This window comes from Haliaeetus albicilla, chromosome 11 (genome assembly GCF_947461875.1).
Source record: "Haliaeetus albicilla chromosome 11, bHalAlb1.1, whole genome shotgun sequence".
In the NCBI taxonomy this organism is placed as follows: domain Eukaryota; kingdom Metazoa; phylum Chordata; class Aves; order Accipitriformes; family Accipitridae; genus Haliaeetus; species Haliaeetus albicilla.
The window spans coordinates 27,852,263-27,868,148 of record NC_091493.1 but is presented as its reverse complement, the minus strand read 5'-3'; the positions used below and the strand labels follow the sequence as shown (position 1 = coordinate 27,868,148).

At 46.4% G+C, this 15,886-nt stretch overlaps 2 protein-coding genes across 4 annotated transcripts in view; both read left to right on the top strand.

Moving 5' to 3' along the window:
* The window catches only part of STN1 (STN1 subunit of CST complex), a 49,335-nt gene extending 46,739 nt beyond the window's left edge, over positions 1-2,596 (top strand). Inside the window, exon 12 of the transcript XR_011326889.1 lies at positions 2,350-2,596. The gene's annotated coding sequence lies outside the window, so the exon portion shown is untranslated. The remainder of the gene's footprint in view (positions 1-2,349) is intronic.
* Positions 2,597-13,290: 10,694 nt separating this feature from the next.
* The window catches only part of SH3PXD2A (SH3 and PX domains 2A), a 269,379-nt gene continuing 266,783 nt past the window's right edge, over positions 13,291-15,886 (top strand). For 2 of the 3 annotated variants that reach the window (XM_069796906.1, XM_069796904.1), the window contains exon 1: positions 13,291-13,457. In XM_069796906.1, the coding sequence (XP_069653007.1) occupies positions 13,386-13,457 (72 nt within the window). In that variant the 5' untranslated portion in view covers positions 13,291-13,385. The remainder of the gene's footprint in view (positions 13,458-15,886) is intronic. The other variant, XM_069796905.1, reaches the window with a different exon arrangement.

Genomic DNA, 15,886 nt, shown 5'->3' with positions numbered 1-15,886 from the left:
GAAAGGATGTACCTGTGCAGAAGCAAATAAAAGAGAAGAGGATTAAGAAAGAGTTGTAGAAGCCTCGCCCCCACCAATGCCCCTGAATGTCTCTGGAAATCAGGGAAAGAAGTCCAGGTTCTGACTGAAGTGGTACTGAGGGGAATTACAACTTTAGTTTATGCCTACAGAAAGGTCTGGTTGGCCACAGGGGAGATTCACTTTTCAGATTCCTGGTCTGATTACTGATCAGTTTGAAGTGATGCTTAAAAACAAAGGCTATCTATGGAAGAATTAGTTTGGAATATTGATTCCTAAATTCAAACTCACTTCAGGAGTTAACCATATGTTGCTGCTTGATTATGGAAAAGTCACCTACTTGGCAAGAGTTTGAGGATATTTTAAAGGAAAGTATATGGTGTCTTGGACCATATGGAAGAGCATGGCATCTAATTTAAGAGACTGGCTTGTTCATTCTCTTGAAATGTTCTGTATTAGCAGAAGCTGATTTTGCTGGGAAAGGGTTAAAAGAAGTCTGTTAGCTCAGTGGGAAAGGTGATTTCCTCTCTTAGGTTAGAAGAAAGACAGACCTGGTTCTTCTGAGGGTGTCAGCCAAGTGTGTGGGCTGGATGAGTTTTGGGAGGAGCTCTGCTCAGCTAAATATTGGAGGAAAAGATAGTCTGGAGAATCATGTTGCTCTTTAGGGTCTCTTTAAAATAAAATCATACCAAAATAGGATTACGTCTTTGTCCTTTGCAGCTTGTATAGTCATACATGCAGCTTCTAACAGGTTCTACTGCCTCCAACTTTGATGCTGCACTGCCTGTGTTTTAGATGTGTTTGTATGTGTAAAGTCTGCCTAAAGCCCCTAGCCACCTATTTTCTGTGCATTGGAGGTTGATGCAGACACAAAGTGTCTGCCTTCTCTGCCCTGCCCCTGTTGCAATTTAAAAGCACTGGTAAACTGCAAAGCCTCAGAGATGAGGTGGGAGGAATTTATAAGTCACTCCGGAAAGAATCTGTCCTTGGAAGTTTTTAAGTTGGTCCTTGCTGGCCATGCTGGACTCTTGTGACGGAGAGTGCATTCTGTTGGAGATTGCTCTCCAAGAACAAGGGAAAAGGGATTTTTTCTCACTTGAGTTAACTCGGGGAAATAATGAATGAACACAAGGGAGCCTACAGTTTTTACATGAGTGAAAGGTTAAGGTAAAATTAATGGAGGAGCCTATCTTCAAGTTACACATTCTAATTCTGAATAACTGTATGGAATAGTTGTGCCTTAAGCTTGCATGCTTTATTTTTTCCACAGTAGCCACCCAACACAGACTAACACTTAACTCTGGTTGAGTGCATTCCCCCTCTTGTACCTACAGGGAATACCATATGCATATGCCTGCACAGAAGTACCCCAGCTAGCTGTGGGAGCACAGAGCTCACTGTAGATTGATTTACCCCTTTACTCAGTATCTCTACAGTATGCTTCTGTGACAGCAGTCTAGACATACCCATATTGGTATAAGTCACCTTTATGTAAGTCTAACTACACACACTAGGGCTTTTACTGCTAATAAACTGTCTCTCTGTTTAAAGATCATATCCTTAACCAAGAGAGTCATATCATGCACACTGTTAAAATTCTTAGACTTAGACCACACCCACAAAATATTGTGTGGAACATGCAGTGAAAGCGCACTTTCTTGTTTTGTTTAATATGAAAACTCATTAGGCAACACAATTATTACTGGTTTATTAAAGGACTTTGAAGGTGGCACTTTAAGGTAAAACTGACAAGTGAGAATTCATGTTGTAGGACTGAATCATGGCCAGTTCTAGTTTCCATAGAAACAGTTATGGCAGTAAAAGGCAGGTAAGTAAAATGGAGTTTTTAAAAGCAGTCAGCATTTTTATGTTACCTTAAAAAGGTATGTTTCCATAGAAATGCAGCACCTGAGAACAAAATTACTAAAGAATCTTAATATTTTATACTAGCAAAATGCAAGGTGATCGCTTTTCTGGTGAGGAAATGAAGGAACAACTCTGCCTTCAGTCCCCGCTATGTGTTTAAGTGAGAGAAGAGATGAGGTTGCTTCATGCCTCAGTCTCCCTCTTTTGTAAATTGGGGATAATACAGCTCCTTGTGTAGGGCATAAGCCTCTATTTTTTCTTAACATTAGTCATTAAAAACTCTTGAGATCTGTCAATGGGAGCTGTTAGAGAAGACCTCTGTGGATATGTGGGAGAGGGTGAATGGATAGATGCTGGAGCAGGACTTAGTTCTAATCCAAGCCCCACCTTTGCTAATAGCTTTATCTTTCTCTGCCTATCTTTCCATGCATATTGTTTTGCCTGTCTTGTCTTTTTGCTCTCCAGGTCCTATGAGGCAATGATGGTCTTCCTGTTTTTATTTGTATCAAATATTTCTCCTGGAATCCAGTTCCCTCTTATGACTTCTTAGATGACTTCTTAAAATTAGAAATCCAGATACATGAGTTCTGAGTGTTCTTGTTCTCAGACCTTTGGATTGTAAATGTGTACCTATGAGGGTATCTATTTTACACAAGCTACCTGGGAAATCAAGCTTTTCTTTCAAATTAATAAATGAAAAATTTAAAGATTGGCTACGTGACTGAAAGCTGTTACTTTTGTGGATCTGTCCATACTTGTGTATTCCAGTGATGAACACCATAAATAGAAGGAGTTGATAATTCATTATTCAGAATGAGAATTCATCAATGAACAGCCAGTGAGGCACGGAGCCACATGGAGAATTATGAGACAAAGTACTGAAAATCTGCGTGTCAAAGAAATGCAGTTTGGTTTACTTCGGGAGTAAGCCAATCCTGTGGGGAAAAGATGTGCCTAGCAAAGATTTGTATCTTTATACTTACCTCTAAATGGGAAGGGAGCAAGTTCAGATCCCATGGGCAACCTGAATTTTGAAACTCTGTCAGTGCGGTGTTAGGTTCTATATTGCTCTCTTTCAGCGTAGTCTCCAGCCCTCCTGCCCCAACCCTACAGGCTAGTGAGCAAACAAAAGTTCAGCTGCAAAGATAAAAGAGTAGTTATAATAATTGGTTATCATCCTCCAGGAGCCCCAGCATTACAGAAACATTTTTGTGGATGTTTGTTGGCAGCAGGGAAATGCTGAGCCAGGGATCTTGGGTTTCATTCCTAGCAATATGCCCTGTCAGGCACAGAAGCTTTCCCCCTCATTTCTTTCATCTATTTCTGCTCTCCACTCTCTCCTCTAACTGTCATTTCTCAGGCCCTTCCTTCCATTCACAGTCTCATGGTTCATCTCTGCACCACGGATCCTGGTCAAACCTCCTTCGTCTCTGCTTTGCTCCCTTTTTCTTTCCTAACTCAAATATCCTTGTCAGCATATGGCAATTGAAAGTTTCAGTATAATCCCCTTGCCTAACTGACCTGGCACTGTTCGCAGCCCATTCCAATTCCAGCAGGCTGTGCTTCTCTCCTTGTCTAGGCACCAGAAGAGGCAGATACCATCCACTTCACTCTTGAGCTTTCTTCCCCATGTAGTTTGCAGCAGGAAAGAGCTGCAAGTTCAGGAAAACAATGCTTTTTCCACCCCACCCTCCCACAGACCCAGTAGCAACCTCAAAGATTCTAGTGGTGGTTTTCTTGCAGGTATCCAAGTACAAAATAAATATAATTAAAAAATAAAACACTCATGTCTTGCCCAAACCTGAGTGAGCACAACACACACCCCTGACAAGCTACCTGCCTCTCCCTGCCACTTTCACGTCCTTGCAGATTTCATTGCAGACATGATCTGTGAAGTTGATGTGGACTTTTAGTTTGTGTGTCTACTAGTTTGTGTGTCTCCTTTTAGCCTGTTTTTTTCCGAGAAAGTGTGATTATATTCTGATGTGATTATATTTTGTGTCTGGGTATTTGTCAACTTCTGTCCCACCACCCCAAGTGACTGTAATCTGTTGGCTAGTTAAGAGGGGTGAAGGACCCTGAGCTGTTATGGTCTTGTATATTTTTAGAAAATAGGTGCACTGATAGAAGAGGGAAGCAAAAATTTTGCCTCCGTTAAGGGGAAGGAAGAAACTCAGTCATATAGCACTAGAGAAACCACACACGAGATGGTCCCAAGGAACCTGTTTTTGTAACTTCAGTAACTTCAGCTGCCACAAGAAGTACTTGTTCTGCAGTGTCCTTTTAAGAAATGACTGGACTGTGTTTCCTGAAGTTTGCTGGCAGAGATCACCCCAAGGCAGACATTTGTGATAGGAAACTGCAAATCAAAGCCTTAAAATCTGGTGAAGTTATAGCATCTACATCAGGGTGCAAAGTTGAGTAACTGATTGTTAGGGGTGCCACCAGCCCATTCCCACTAACATCTTTTAAATGTGCAATGGAGGTTATAGTAATCTAGTCACAGTTACTTACGAGTTGAAACCAGCCCAGATTAACAAGATTGCCTGAGCATAACATAACCTGGAATTTGCTAGTAAAAGAAATAACCTAAAGGAATGATTTTCAGCAAATGTTGAACGACTGAACAGTGCAGTGCCAATTAACCTGGCACAACATGTCCTACAGCTCCTGTTTTAGCTTGCTTTTTGTTATTGATTGGAAGAATGAAAGCTCCTTCCCTACCAGCTAGAAGTGGAGCTCTCTGCCACCTTAGCCTGTGATGAACAAGCTGTGAATCTACAAGCATGTAAAGGCCAAAACAGCTGCTCATCTTGCTTGAAAACTGGAGGAGTGGCTGCAGCTAAGCCACTGCTTCCAAAGAAGATTTAGGCTGAGACATCTAGTTCTTTGTTCTTCTTTTTAATTTGCCCAAGTTAAAAGTAAAGCAGACAGGAAAGTCATCCCACCTCTGCTGTGAACAAGGTAAGATAAATTGCAAATGTATGTCGCTGCATAACAGCCAATGTGATTAAATGAAGTATGTGCCAAGTCTGTTATTGACTTGGGAAGCCCATGGTTCCTCCCAGGAGTGGAGAGCTCATCCCAATATTACAGTGATATTTGGAAATAGGAGGGAGGAATCAGTTCCCTCAAACATCTTCCCCAACAATAGAGTTGTCCAAGCTCTGCAGGCCTACCTGATTCTAACATGTGCTTTTCTTGGCCAGGGACAAAGAAGGTAGGGAAATGAAAAGGGTTCTTGGAGGTAGGTTTTTCTCCTACTGCCAAAATTGAAGTCATTCACATTGAGAGTGTAGGAGTTGTCCTTGTGTGCATGTAAAACTCTGCTGCAATGTCCACAAAAAAACCCAGAGCTGTAACAAGCCAGCTGGTGTTCTGAAACTACTGCCTACACTGCTAACTAATACTCTCTCATTGTTGTCTTCCCTCACGTTGTCTTTCTTCCCCAATAAAATCTCTTGAACTTAATTCCCGGATCAAAGTAGTTATAGTCTCTCTCTTTGTCTTTCTGTGAGTACAGTGATCCAGGAGAGACATAACAGGAGCAAACTGATACAGAGAAGAGTTTTTATTGGAACTCTGAACATAGGAAAGGATGAGAAATACAGAGGAAGGTGAGGGAGGAGGATTTAGCACAAAGATGTTTGAAATTAGTCCCACTGAAAAAGGCTAAAGAAATAATTGTCTAATGATGCTTTAGACATCTGTTTCAGAACAGGCAGCAAGTGTTGCATGTAATGAAAGCAAGGACTTTTACTATTTTATTTCCTGCAGTTAGAAAGCAGGGGAGGAAATGAGGGCAGGAAAAAATGGAGTAAGAGAACAGTTATCATAAACAGCTGGACAATTTTATATAGAGCACAGTAATATTTATATGCTCTTCCTCTGCCTTCCTTATACTATCCTTTAACAGCTTCTCTGTTCTGCAGGGTATTTTGTCCTTTCTAAAAGACTAGTGCTTTGGATGCTCAAAGTTAGGTGCTAAAGTAAGAGCTGGCCACCAAAATGCCTTTGAGGATCAAAATGTTCAGGACAATGTAGTTGTCACTTACCCAGACGCTGTTACTAACTGATGGAAATGGTCCTGAAGGAGAAGCTGCCCTTGTCTCACAGGTGGTCTCCATGTGCCTCAGTCGCTAGACCAGTGGCTGAGAAAGACTCCCATTAATGAAATCATCTTTAGGGTTGCACTCCTGGTGCTGTACAGCCATAGCTTAACACATGCCTGGATCCAAATAAATACCTGGAATTATGTGGATGTTGTGTCCACTGCTCCAAACTGAAAAGCACACCTACACCAGGCCCTGCTAGAGAAACTATAGCTCTGCTTTCCACAAGACATTTTCTGGTTTGGGATGATCTTATTCCTTTTTCCAAGCAATAAACATCCTACAGCGCGTGTGGTTTTCATAGGATCATGGAATCATTTGGGTTGGAAAAGACCTTTAAGATCATCAAGTCCACCCATTAACTTAACGCTGCCAAGTCCACCACTAAACCATGTCTCTAAGCACCACATCTACACATCTTTTAAATACCGCCAGGGATGGTGACTCCACCACTTCCCTGGGCAGCCTGTTCCAATGCTTGATAACCCTCTCAGTGAAGAAATTTTTCCTAATATCCAATCTAAACCTCCCCTGCTGCAACCTGAGGTCATTTCCTCTTGTCCTATTGCTTGCTGCTTGGGAGAAGAGACCAACACCCACCTCACTACAAAACCTTTTCAGGTAGTTGTAGAGAGCAACAAGGTCTCCCCTGAGCCTCCTTTTCTCCAGACTAAACACTTCCCTCAGCCGCTCCTCATAGGACTTGTGCTCTAGACCCTTCACCAACTTCGTTACTCTTCTTTGGACACGCTCCAGCACCTCAATGTCCTTCTCATAGTGAGGGGCCCAAAACTGAACACAGTGTTCAAGGTGCGGCCTCACCAGTGGCAAGTACAGGGGGACGATCACTTCCCTAGTCCTGCTGGCCATGCTATTTCTGATACAAGCCAAGATGCTGTTGGCCTTCTTGGCCACTTGGCTCACTGCTGGCTCATATTCAGCCGGCTGTCGACCACCACTCCCAGGTCTTTTGCCACCGGGCAGTTTTCCAGCCACTCTTCTCCAAGCCTGTAGCATTGCATGGGGTTGTTGTGACCCAAGTGCAGGACCCGACACTTGGCCTTGTTGAACCTCATACAATTGGCCTTGGCCCATCGATCCAGCCTGTCCAGGTCCCTCTGTGGAGCCTTCCTACCCTCGAGCAGATCAACACTCCCGCCCAACTCCGTGTCACCTGCAAACTTACTGAGGGTGGGCTCGATCCCCTCATCCAGGTCATTGATAAAGATATTAAACAGAACCAGCCCCAACACTGAGCCCTGGGGAACACCACTTGTGACCAGCCACCGCAATGGATTTAACTCCCTTTGCCACAACTTTTTGGGCCCAGCTAGCCAGGCAGTTTTTTACCCAGCAAAGCATATGCCCATCCAAACCATGAGCAGCCAGTTTCTCCAGGAGAATGCTGTGAGAAGGAGATCAAGTTAGCCAAGCAGGACCTGCCTTTCATAAACCCATGCTGACTGGGCCTGGTCACCTGGTTGTCCTGTTTGTGCCACGTGATGGCACTCAAGATGATCTGCTCCATAACCTTCCCTGGCACCAATGTCAGACCAACACGCCTGTAGTTCCCCCAGATCCTCCTTCCAGCCCTTCCTGTAGATGGGTGTCACATTTGCTAACTTCCAGTCAGCTGGGACCTCCCCAGTTAGCCAGGACTGCTGACAGATGATTGAAAGTGGCTTGGTGAGCACTTCTGCCAGCTTGTACTCAGTACCCTTGGGTGGATCCCATCCAGCCCGCTAGACTTGTGTGTGTCTAAGTGATGTAGCAGGTTGCTAACCATTTCCCCTTGGATTATGGGGGCTTCATTCTGCTCCCCGTCCCTGTCTTCCAGCTCAGGGGGCTGGGTACCCGGAGAACAACTGGTCTTAGTATTAAAGACTGAGTCACTACACTACTGCCCTACAAAGTCTAACCGGGGAATGACTGGGGAAAAAATACTATTTGTATCTACCCATGGGATGATGTTGCTGCTGTGGAGATCCAAAAGTGCTCCTCCTAAAGCAGTCTCTCTGCTGGGGAAACCCTTTTGCTTTTGCATGAAGGTAACTTAAAAAAAAAATAAATCATGCACTCCACTGCTGAGTGGTAGAGGTTGCATGTTAGAGATTTCTCCTTACAGTGTCAAGCTTGTGCTTTGGTCATCTATGGTGTAAGTGCAGTTCCATGACTAACTTTTCATCAGGTTTTATTGATACATTTTTATAATTCACAGTCCATCAGTCAAATGTTTTCTGGTTTGGATATTGGCAGACAAACTCTTCTACTTTCTCTAGGGGATGTGCAGCCAGATAAAATTACTATTTGATTTCAGAAGGGGTTGAATGAGCAAAAATAGCGAACAAGGAAATTCAAGTTTTAAAAGGGCTTGGTGGAAATTTTAAATCTGTTAATACAAAGGACTTGGTCCATGTATATCCTTAGATGTAACATGGGAAGAAAATGTGAAGAAAGACTACTTCTTCCTAGATTGACTTTATTTGTAACAAGCCTGCATTTTCAATAATGGATTGCCAAGTTTTTTGCAGAGGATGAGGCAGAAGCCAGTCTCAAAATGTGCGATTTTGAGAACAGTGAGAGCAACTGAAGTCAGGGATAGCATCCAGGAAAAAACCTGGGGAATCCCAATCCAAACCTGTGATCAGTTTGATAAACTTCAGCTGTCTGAAACGTAAGCCTGACATGTATATAATACATAAAGAAAAGTGTGGTTTGGGCTTCCTTTATTTCATGCTTTTTAACCATGTCAACAGATAACTACAAAGCCTCGGTAACAATGGAAAAGTACAAGGTGTATGTGGATGAAAAACAGTCCGCAATTTGCTGCTACTACCCTAAACAGAGTGTGCAGTGCACATACTGCGGTTGGAAATCCTTCATCCACAACTGGTAAGAGAGGACTGAAAAATAACATTAGTCGTGAAAGGGTTAAATTGTAAGCTAGCTGCTTCAAGAAAAGGATAATCTATAATTTAAGTCAAGAGGGTGAAGCAGCTCTTTCATAATGTAAGTAAAAGCTGTTATGCTGTTGGAAAAGCATGTACACTGCTAGCAGGGGGAATGATTATTTTGGTTTTTCTATTACACTAGATTGCACACAGGGGCTTATAAAGCAGCACTCTCCGGTGGGGAGGCTGAGAGGGGAAGGGGCGCGCTACTGTGCTGGGGGGGTGGGGGGGCTGCTCTGCCAGGACTGCAGCTGTTTTCTTCTGCTCCCTTCTATCACATTAGCTGGGCCTATTTATCTCCAGAGTGAATTTCATTTGAAGAGCAGTAATCTCCCAAGAAGATTAAATGCAATTGGCTTTTAAAAAATAGGAAAAAAAGATTGCATCGTGCTTTGTGTTTCAGAGTTTAAGATTTGAATGCCAGACAGGCTCTACTATTCTTGTTGCTCCTATCAAAAGACGTGTATGTTGAAACCCTGAAGTGGAAGGACTGTATGGAAAGCAGCCCTTTTAAGAAGCTGGGGTTTTGTAAGTACAGAAGCTGAGATGGGAGTGTAACAAAGGCTCTGTGTTGTGCTGTTGCACATCAGAGCCAAAAAAACCCTAAGGGGCACATCTCTAGTACCATGTCTAGCACATTATGCATGCAACCCTAGTTGCCAGTAATGAGTTGTGTGGCTAATCTGTCATGCACAGCACTGAAATGCTCCCCTTCCCCCAAGGCGCTGAGCACTTTGCTTCCCCCCAGGGTGCTGAGCACCGTTAGAACCTCTCCTAGCTAGTGGGACAGGAAAACGCTGTGCCCAGCCCTGGCAAACAGAAGAGCAAAAACAAGAAAGAAAGAACAGTCATCTTTAACAGCAACTCGAGCCACTACGGACAGGGTTGTTAGGCCATAGTATGGTTAATATTCAGGGGGGTTACTTGTCTACAGTGATGTGCCACGAATTAATAAGAGGCATCAGAAACGGCCCTAATGGAGCACAGAAAAGTCTGCCCCTTGTTTTACTTTCTCACTGATTTCATGATCCAAGTGTTTTCAATTTACAACTCAAATGCTTATTTACAAAAAAACCGCCAGAATGACAAAGTCCTCTTGAAATATGAAAACTCAAGTCATGCTCCAGCTCTGAGACCGTCGCACACACATTCTGTCACGCATCAGCTTTTGCTGTAATTGGAGCAGAGTCTTGCCGGGCTGTAGCTGTATTAGATCTGTGAGGCTAATATGATTACCTGTTTGGTCAAAAAAAAAAAAAAAGAAAAAAAAATTCTTTGCCCAAATAATCACCTAGCAAGTGAGTAGAAAAAAAGCTTTTAAAATAGCTGGTTTATCTCAGTCTTCAGATGTGTGAATTTCCCCGGGTGTTCCTCAGGTGAATTTTACTGGAAGCATGAGTCTGTAAAGGTGAATTATTAAATCAGCTGTTAATATTGATATTAATATATATATTAAAATTGTTAATAATAGCAGTGATATTCCCATGTAATGATAGGACTTCAGTAATGGAGACTTTAAGAAAAAAAATGTAAATACTAGGAGATTTAGGATTAAAGTCCCTAGAGTTAATTATTTTCTGACAAATTTGCGGTGCCTCAGCCTCTGTGTTCGTGGTCCTAGTCCCGTACAGGCTCTTCTGCACGTGGGGTCAGTCATCCAACAAGCCTGCTGTGCTCTTCGCTGCATACTCAAGTCTTTCTTTCGTTCAGTCCCAACAGCCAGAGCCTGGCTCTCCAGCACAAGGCTGGGAAGCGCTGAGAGCTTCATTCTCCCAGCTGCTGCCTAAGAGGGGAGCAGATTTTCCCAAGCCTGCAGCATAATAAGGGGTTTCAGTTATTTTTCTGCCAGTCTTGCAATAGTCTGGGATTGGACTCCCACTAGACTGGGTGTTGTACATATTTTAAAAGAACAATCCATGCCCCTAGCAACATACATTCTTCCTATGTAGATGGACGGATGCAGCAAACAAACAAGGAGAGCAGAAGGTGGTGGTGAGCACAAAACCGTCAGATGATGGAGGAGGAGGGGAGCCAGAGCTGTACAAGGGCTGGGCATGCTTTGCAGCTGGAGAAGGTTGTCTAGAACAGTGGAGAATCAAGTTGTCTGGAATAGAGGAAAGGTGAACCGTGGCCCAGATGCCGTGAAAGTACAGGGCAGACACCAAGGCAGCACAAACCCCAAAGCACCGGTCTCAGGTTTGACTGAAAATAGCAGCTCCCAGCTCCTTCCTTACAAGAGCCGATGAGAAGAATACCAGTAAAAAGATGCCAATTAGTAAGAATGTCAGGAAGGATGGGGCAGAGTGTTTGGAGAATGATGTATTTTGTCTCTTTCCCTCACAATGACATGTTTTGAAAGCTCATTTAAAACAAACCCTGAGTGTTTTTAACAATGGGGGGGACCCTTTATTCTTTTTTGGACAGGGCGATAGGAGAAGGGCATGGAATGTGTGCTGTATATTGGTAATGGCTCACAGGGAAGAGGCATCAAAGAACCAAAAGACTGGCCACGGCAGGCATATTTTTATCAATGGGTTTTTTGAATATTTATATTTTCAAGGAGGAATCTTCTTTCTTTGGTCTGCACACCAGGGACTTGGCCAGTCTAAACAGTAAAGGCTTCTCATATAAATAATTGCTCTGCTGCCTTGTATCACGCATGAGGATTAGAGGTGGGAAGTCCCTCAAAGAAGAGGAGAGTGCTCTGAAGGAGAAAAGACAAGCCTGAAAAGTTACAACAGAGGTGGGCACATCAGCTTTTCCCCGCTGTTGCCCTCCCTGCTACCAAAAGTTGGTTTCATGTACACCTGTTCACATCCTAGGGTGGGGGGCTGGGATTTTAGCATTTTACATCAGTTTACTAGTTTTAGTAAACTGTGTGTAGTAGCTGAGGAGAGAGGAGAGGGCTGGCTCAGCGCATCTTTCCCTGGCATTATGCAGCAGGTACCTGGTTCCCACCTGGCAGCAGTCGGTAACTGTGTGCTGATGGTGCCACTCCTGGTTTTCCTTCTTTTTTTTCAGCTGCTCATGGAAACCAGCTATGATTTGAAACCAACCACTTTCAAACGTCAGCCTTCAGGCTCCAGTATCTAAGGCTTTGTGACTCTGGTGTCTCTCCCATGATGGTCGTTGCAGGGCTAATAACGCTTGGAACTGTTGTGATTGAGAAACTGTGCCTATAGCGTGTATAATGAAATCACATTGAGATTGACCATTCTCCCTGTAAATATGGGGCTTTTTTTGCCAGGAGCTGGGACCTTTCTGCGCTCCTAGGCTTGCAGGTCTGGAGCTGTCAGCAGCACTCTGGAAGCTTACTGGAAAATCTGCATGGGCTGCTGTTGAAGAGGCTTCAAAGGAATGAGAGAGGAAGGCCTTCAGAGGAATGAGAGATCTTTGTGACTTCAGTTAATCTGGTGAACAGCTAATGAATGTCATGACAACAAGCTGCAGGCTGGAAGATCACACGTAAGTTCCCATTTCTGATGCGACTTTCAAATAATCATATACAAAGTAATGACGCATCATTGAAAAAAACCCCATCCTGAAATTTCTAGGGCAAGCTCTTCTCCAAGTGTGACTGGGGAAGGCGATGCTCATTTATCTGTGGTTCATCTACGGGTCTGTCGCTCTAAAAGCCCACACGACGGAGAGCCTGAGGGACCTTCCTCCAGCTTTCATCCTTCTGCGGCCCCGCCGGCCAGGGCAGCGTGGACCTCCCGGCCTCCAGCTCCCAGCTGGAGCCTGCTGGGCTGCGGGGCTCGGCCCCGCTCGCTCGCGGGTTGCCGGCCTGACCTTGGCCGGCCGCTCGGGGAGGGTATGTCGGACGCTTTCGGCAGGGATGGAGGGCCCTGGAGGCATCCCGCCCGCCCCGGGCGGTCCCTTCCCCTGGGCTCTCCTCGAGGCCGGGACGGGCCGTCTCAGCAGCCCCGGGGCCGAGCGGGGCCCTGCCCGGGTCTGGGGGCGGGAGGGCGAGCTGCCCCCCCCGGCTGTCGCCACCGCCCCGCGGGGTGTGAGGGGGCGCCCGGAGGGAAGCGGCGGGCGGCCGCCATCTCAGGGCAGGCCGCGCCCCCCGCCGCGCGGGGGCGGTGGCTCCCGGTGGCTCCCGACCCCTCCCGTCCCCTCCGTCCCGTCCCGTCCCGTCCCGTCCCGCCGGCGCCCCCCGGGGCCGCCCCCTGCTCCTCCCGCCGCCGCTGCCACCGCCCTGGCCGCGCAGCCTGAGGCAGCGGGGAGGGCGCGGAGCCGGGCCGCCGCCGCCGCGAGAGGGGAGCCGCTGCCACGGCACGGGGCGGAGCCGGCACCGGGGCATCCTCCCTCCCCTCTCTCCCTCCCTCCCGCCCGCCCGCCGCGCCGGCCGGCATCGCCGCGGCGGGCAGCGCGGCGGAGGGTGCTGCCGGCGCCGGGAGGGAGCGGCGGAGCCCCCGCCGCGGGGTGCGCGAAGATGCTGTCCTACAGCGTGCTGGACGCCAACGTGGTGGACGTGGAGAAGCGGAGGAACCCCTCGAAGCACTACGTGAGTGCCGGCGGGGGCCCGGACGAGCCCCCCCACGTCCGCCGCCGGCCGGGCTGCCGGGCTGCGGGGGGCGGCGCACGTGTGCGGGCGGCGGGCCGGGCCGGGTGCGGTGCCCGGAGCGCGGTGCCCGGAGCGCGGTGCCCGGAGCGCGGAGCCGTCCCCCGGCTGACCTTGGGCAGGGCCCCCGCCTCCGGGCAGACCCTGCGGGCCGGCGCGCCCCCCCTCCCTCCCTGGCTCCCCCTCCCTGTGCCCCTGCGGGGACGCAGGTGAGGCGGCCGCGGGGCTCCGGGCGGCCGGGGGCGGCGGGGACCCGCACGGCGTGCGGAGAGGTAGGGTGCTGTGGAAATGCAGCTCTTTTCCCCCGCCCTTTTTCACCCCTGGCTTTTTTTTTTTTTTTTTAAATGTTATCATTTTGAAGCGTCCTTTCCTTCTGAAGGTGGATCGTCCCTTCTTGCTCAGCAAGATCCAGCGCGGGATGGGACAGGTCTCTCGGCTCCCCGGTTTGTCTCCATCCTGGCCACGGCACTACGGAGTGCCCGGTGGGGAGCAGAGCGAACCTCTGCCGCTTGTAGGGTCAGCGAGCCAGAGGTGCTGAATGCATCTTTACTCGTTTTCTCCCATAAGTTACATTAAGACCTTTTTCTGAGGGGGGAACCGGTTTGCATGGTTATCAAGGCAGGCTCAGCGTTTGGGATCTCTTTCATCTCTCTTTCGCCTTCCTCCTTTCACACCTTAATGCCAATAGCGCAAGCATCAGAGGAGGATTTTTAACAACCTTCCCAGACTCCAATATTGCAGGGTGTCATATGGAAGTGTCTTTGCCCGCAGGAGTTTGCAGCGTACAGTGGAGTAGCTTTCGCCCATGCACATAACTAGAGAAGGCATGTGTTCTTCCCTCTCTGGCTGTTTCTGGGCTTTAGTTGCATCAAATCCTTTAACTCTTTCCTCAAAATACAACCTGTGTTTTAATATACAGAAGGTTGGATTCTGTGTAGAGAGAAGCTAAATCATCCAGCTTTGGTAAGGGGAAGCCTGAGGGGGTGTTGCATCTGGTGTGAAATTATTCTGAGTATACTGTGTTTCCTGACATTGCGTATTTGCCAGATTTCTTCAGAGCTGGTCAGCGTTTGAATGGGCTGCCTGAAAGATAAGGCCAAAGATCGGACGTGATGCTTTGTATTAGTATTTCATATCTCTGGGCTTTTTCCTCAAAGGCTTAAACCATAACCCAGCTTAAGGCTAGAGGGCACTATGTTGCTGAGAGATGCTGATTTGTAGATGTAAAGCTGAAGAATTCCATCTACCATGGAATTAAGCATCTTGTGCCCAATTCATAGGAGTGGAAGTTTTAGGTCTCGTGTCCTCTCAGGTTGCCAGCTGGACCTATGCATTCAGTCTATTACTCATTCACCGCTTCCAGGTGGGAAAGATTTCTTTAGCTTTTGCAAGCTGCTACTGTGAATTGTGGCTGACACTGCTGCAGGCTGTTATCTCACCTGAAAGGTGGCGACTATTCAGCACCAGAGAAGTACGTCTGCCAAGCATGAAGATATACAAAAGAACTGGTAACAATACCTTCCCAATCACCAAATGAAATTGGCGTTGTTAATTTATTTGTTGGAAATTAACCAGAAAACAAGGATTTAAATCCTGTATTTACAGTTTTGAAAGAAAATATTTCCTATCTTTTCCTGCAGAAGCACATCTGTATTTCCTTGACGATCATTGTGATTGCACTTTAATAAACTGTTCCAAGGAGCTCTCTTTAATGCTTCTGGTGGCAAATATATTTCTTCCCCTTCACCCTTCTCTCTACACCTTTTCTAATATTGTCTTCTGCATAGCAGTTCCACGTTCCAGTGTGTCCAGTTCTTGGCCAAAAAAAATCACAAACTAAATGGTTTGTTGGGTGACCAGTGTTGTGTTTGCCTTTTGTCGCACTGACTCTCACTGTACTCTGGCTGTACAGTATTCAGCACAATAGGGTCTCAGTTCACAACAAGTGTTGGAGTAATTCAGTTAAAATAATAGTCATCCATGTCCTTGTGAATCTTTTTCTTTTAGATGAGTGAATTAGCCCACAGGTCCAAAAGTCTTGGACTCTTCTTCATTTCCTAGGTTGCAGTTTGCTGCATATGCATGTGCTGCAGCCTTTCATCTGGCTTTGGCTGGAGAAACTCACTGAGGGTGAATCTGCACTGTCAAAGAATTTAATTCCCTGGGTCTGATCCGTTCATCTCTGTTAGTTTGGTTCTGTGCTCTTTTTTAACATGAAACAACTGTTTTCTTCTAAAATGAATATAAGCGTGACTTAGGATTTAGTTCTCTCCATTGCCTGTGGATAGTTTGGAGAGTGCAAAGCGTGGTGCTCTCTGCCTTATGTGGCTCTGTAATATCAAAAAGCCTTTCTACTTCCAACATCCGTAAAC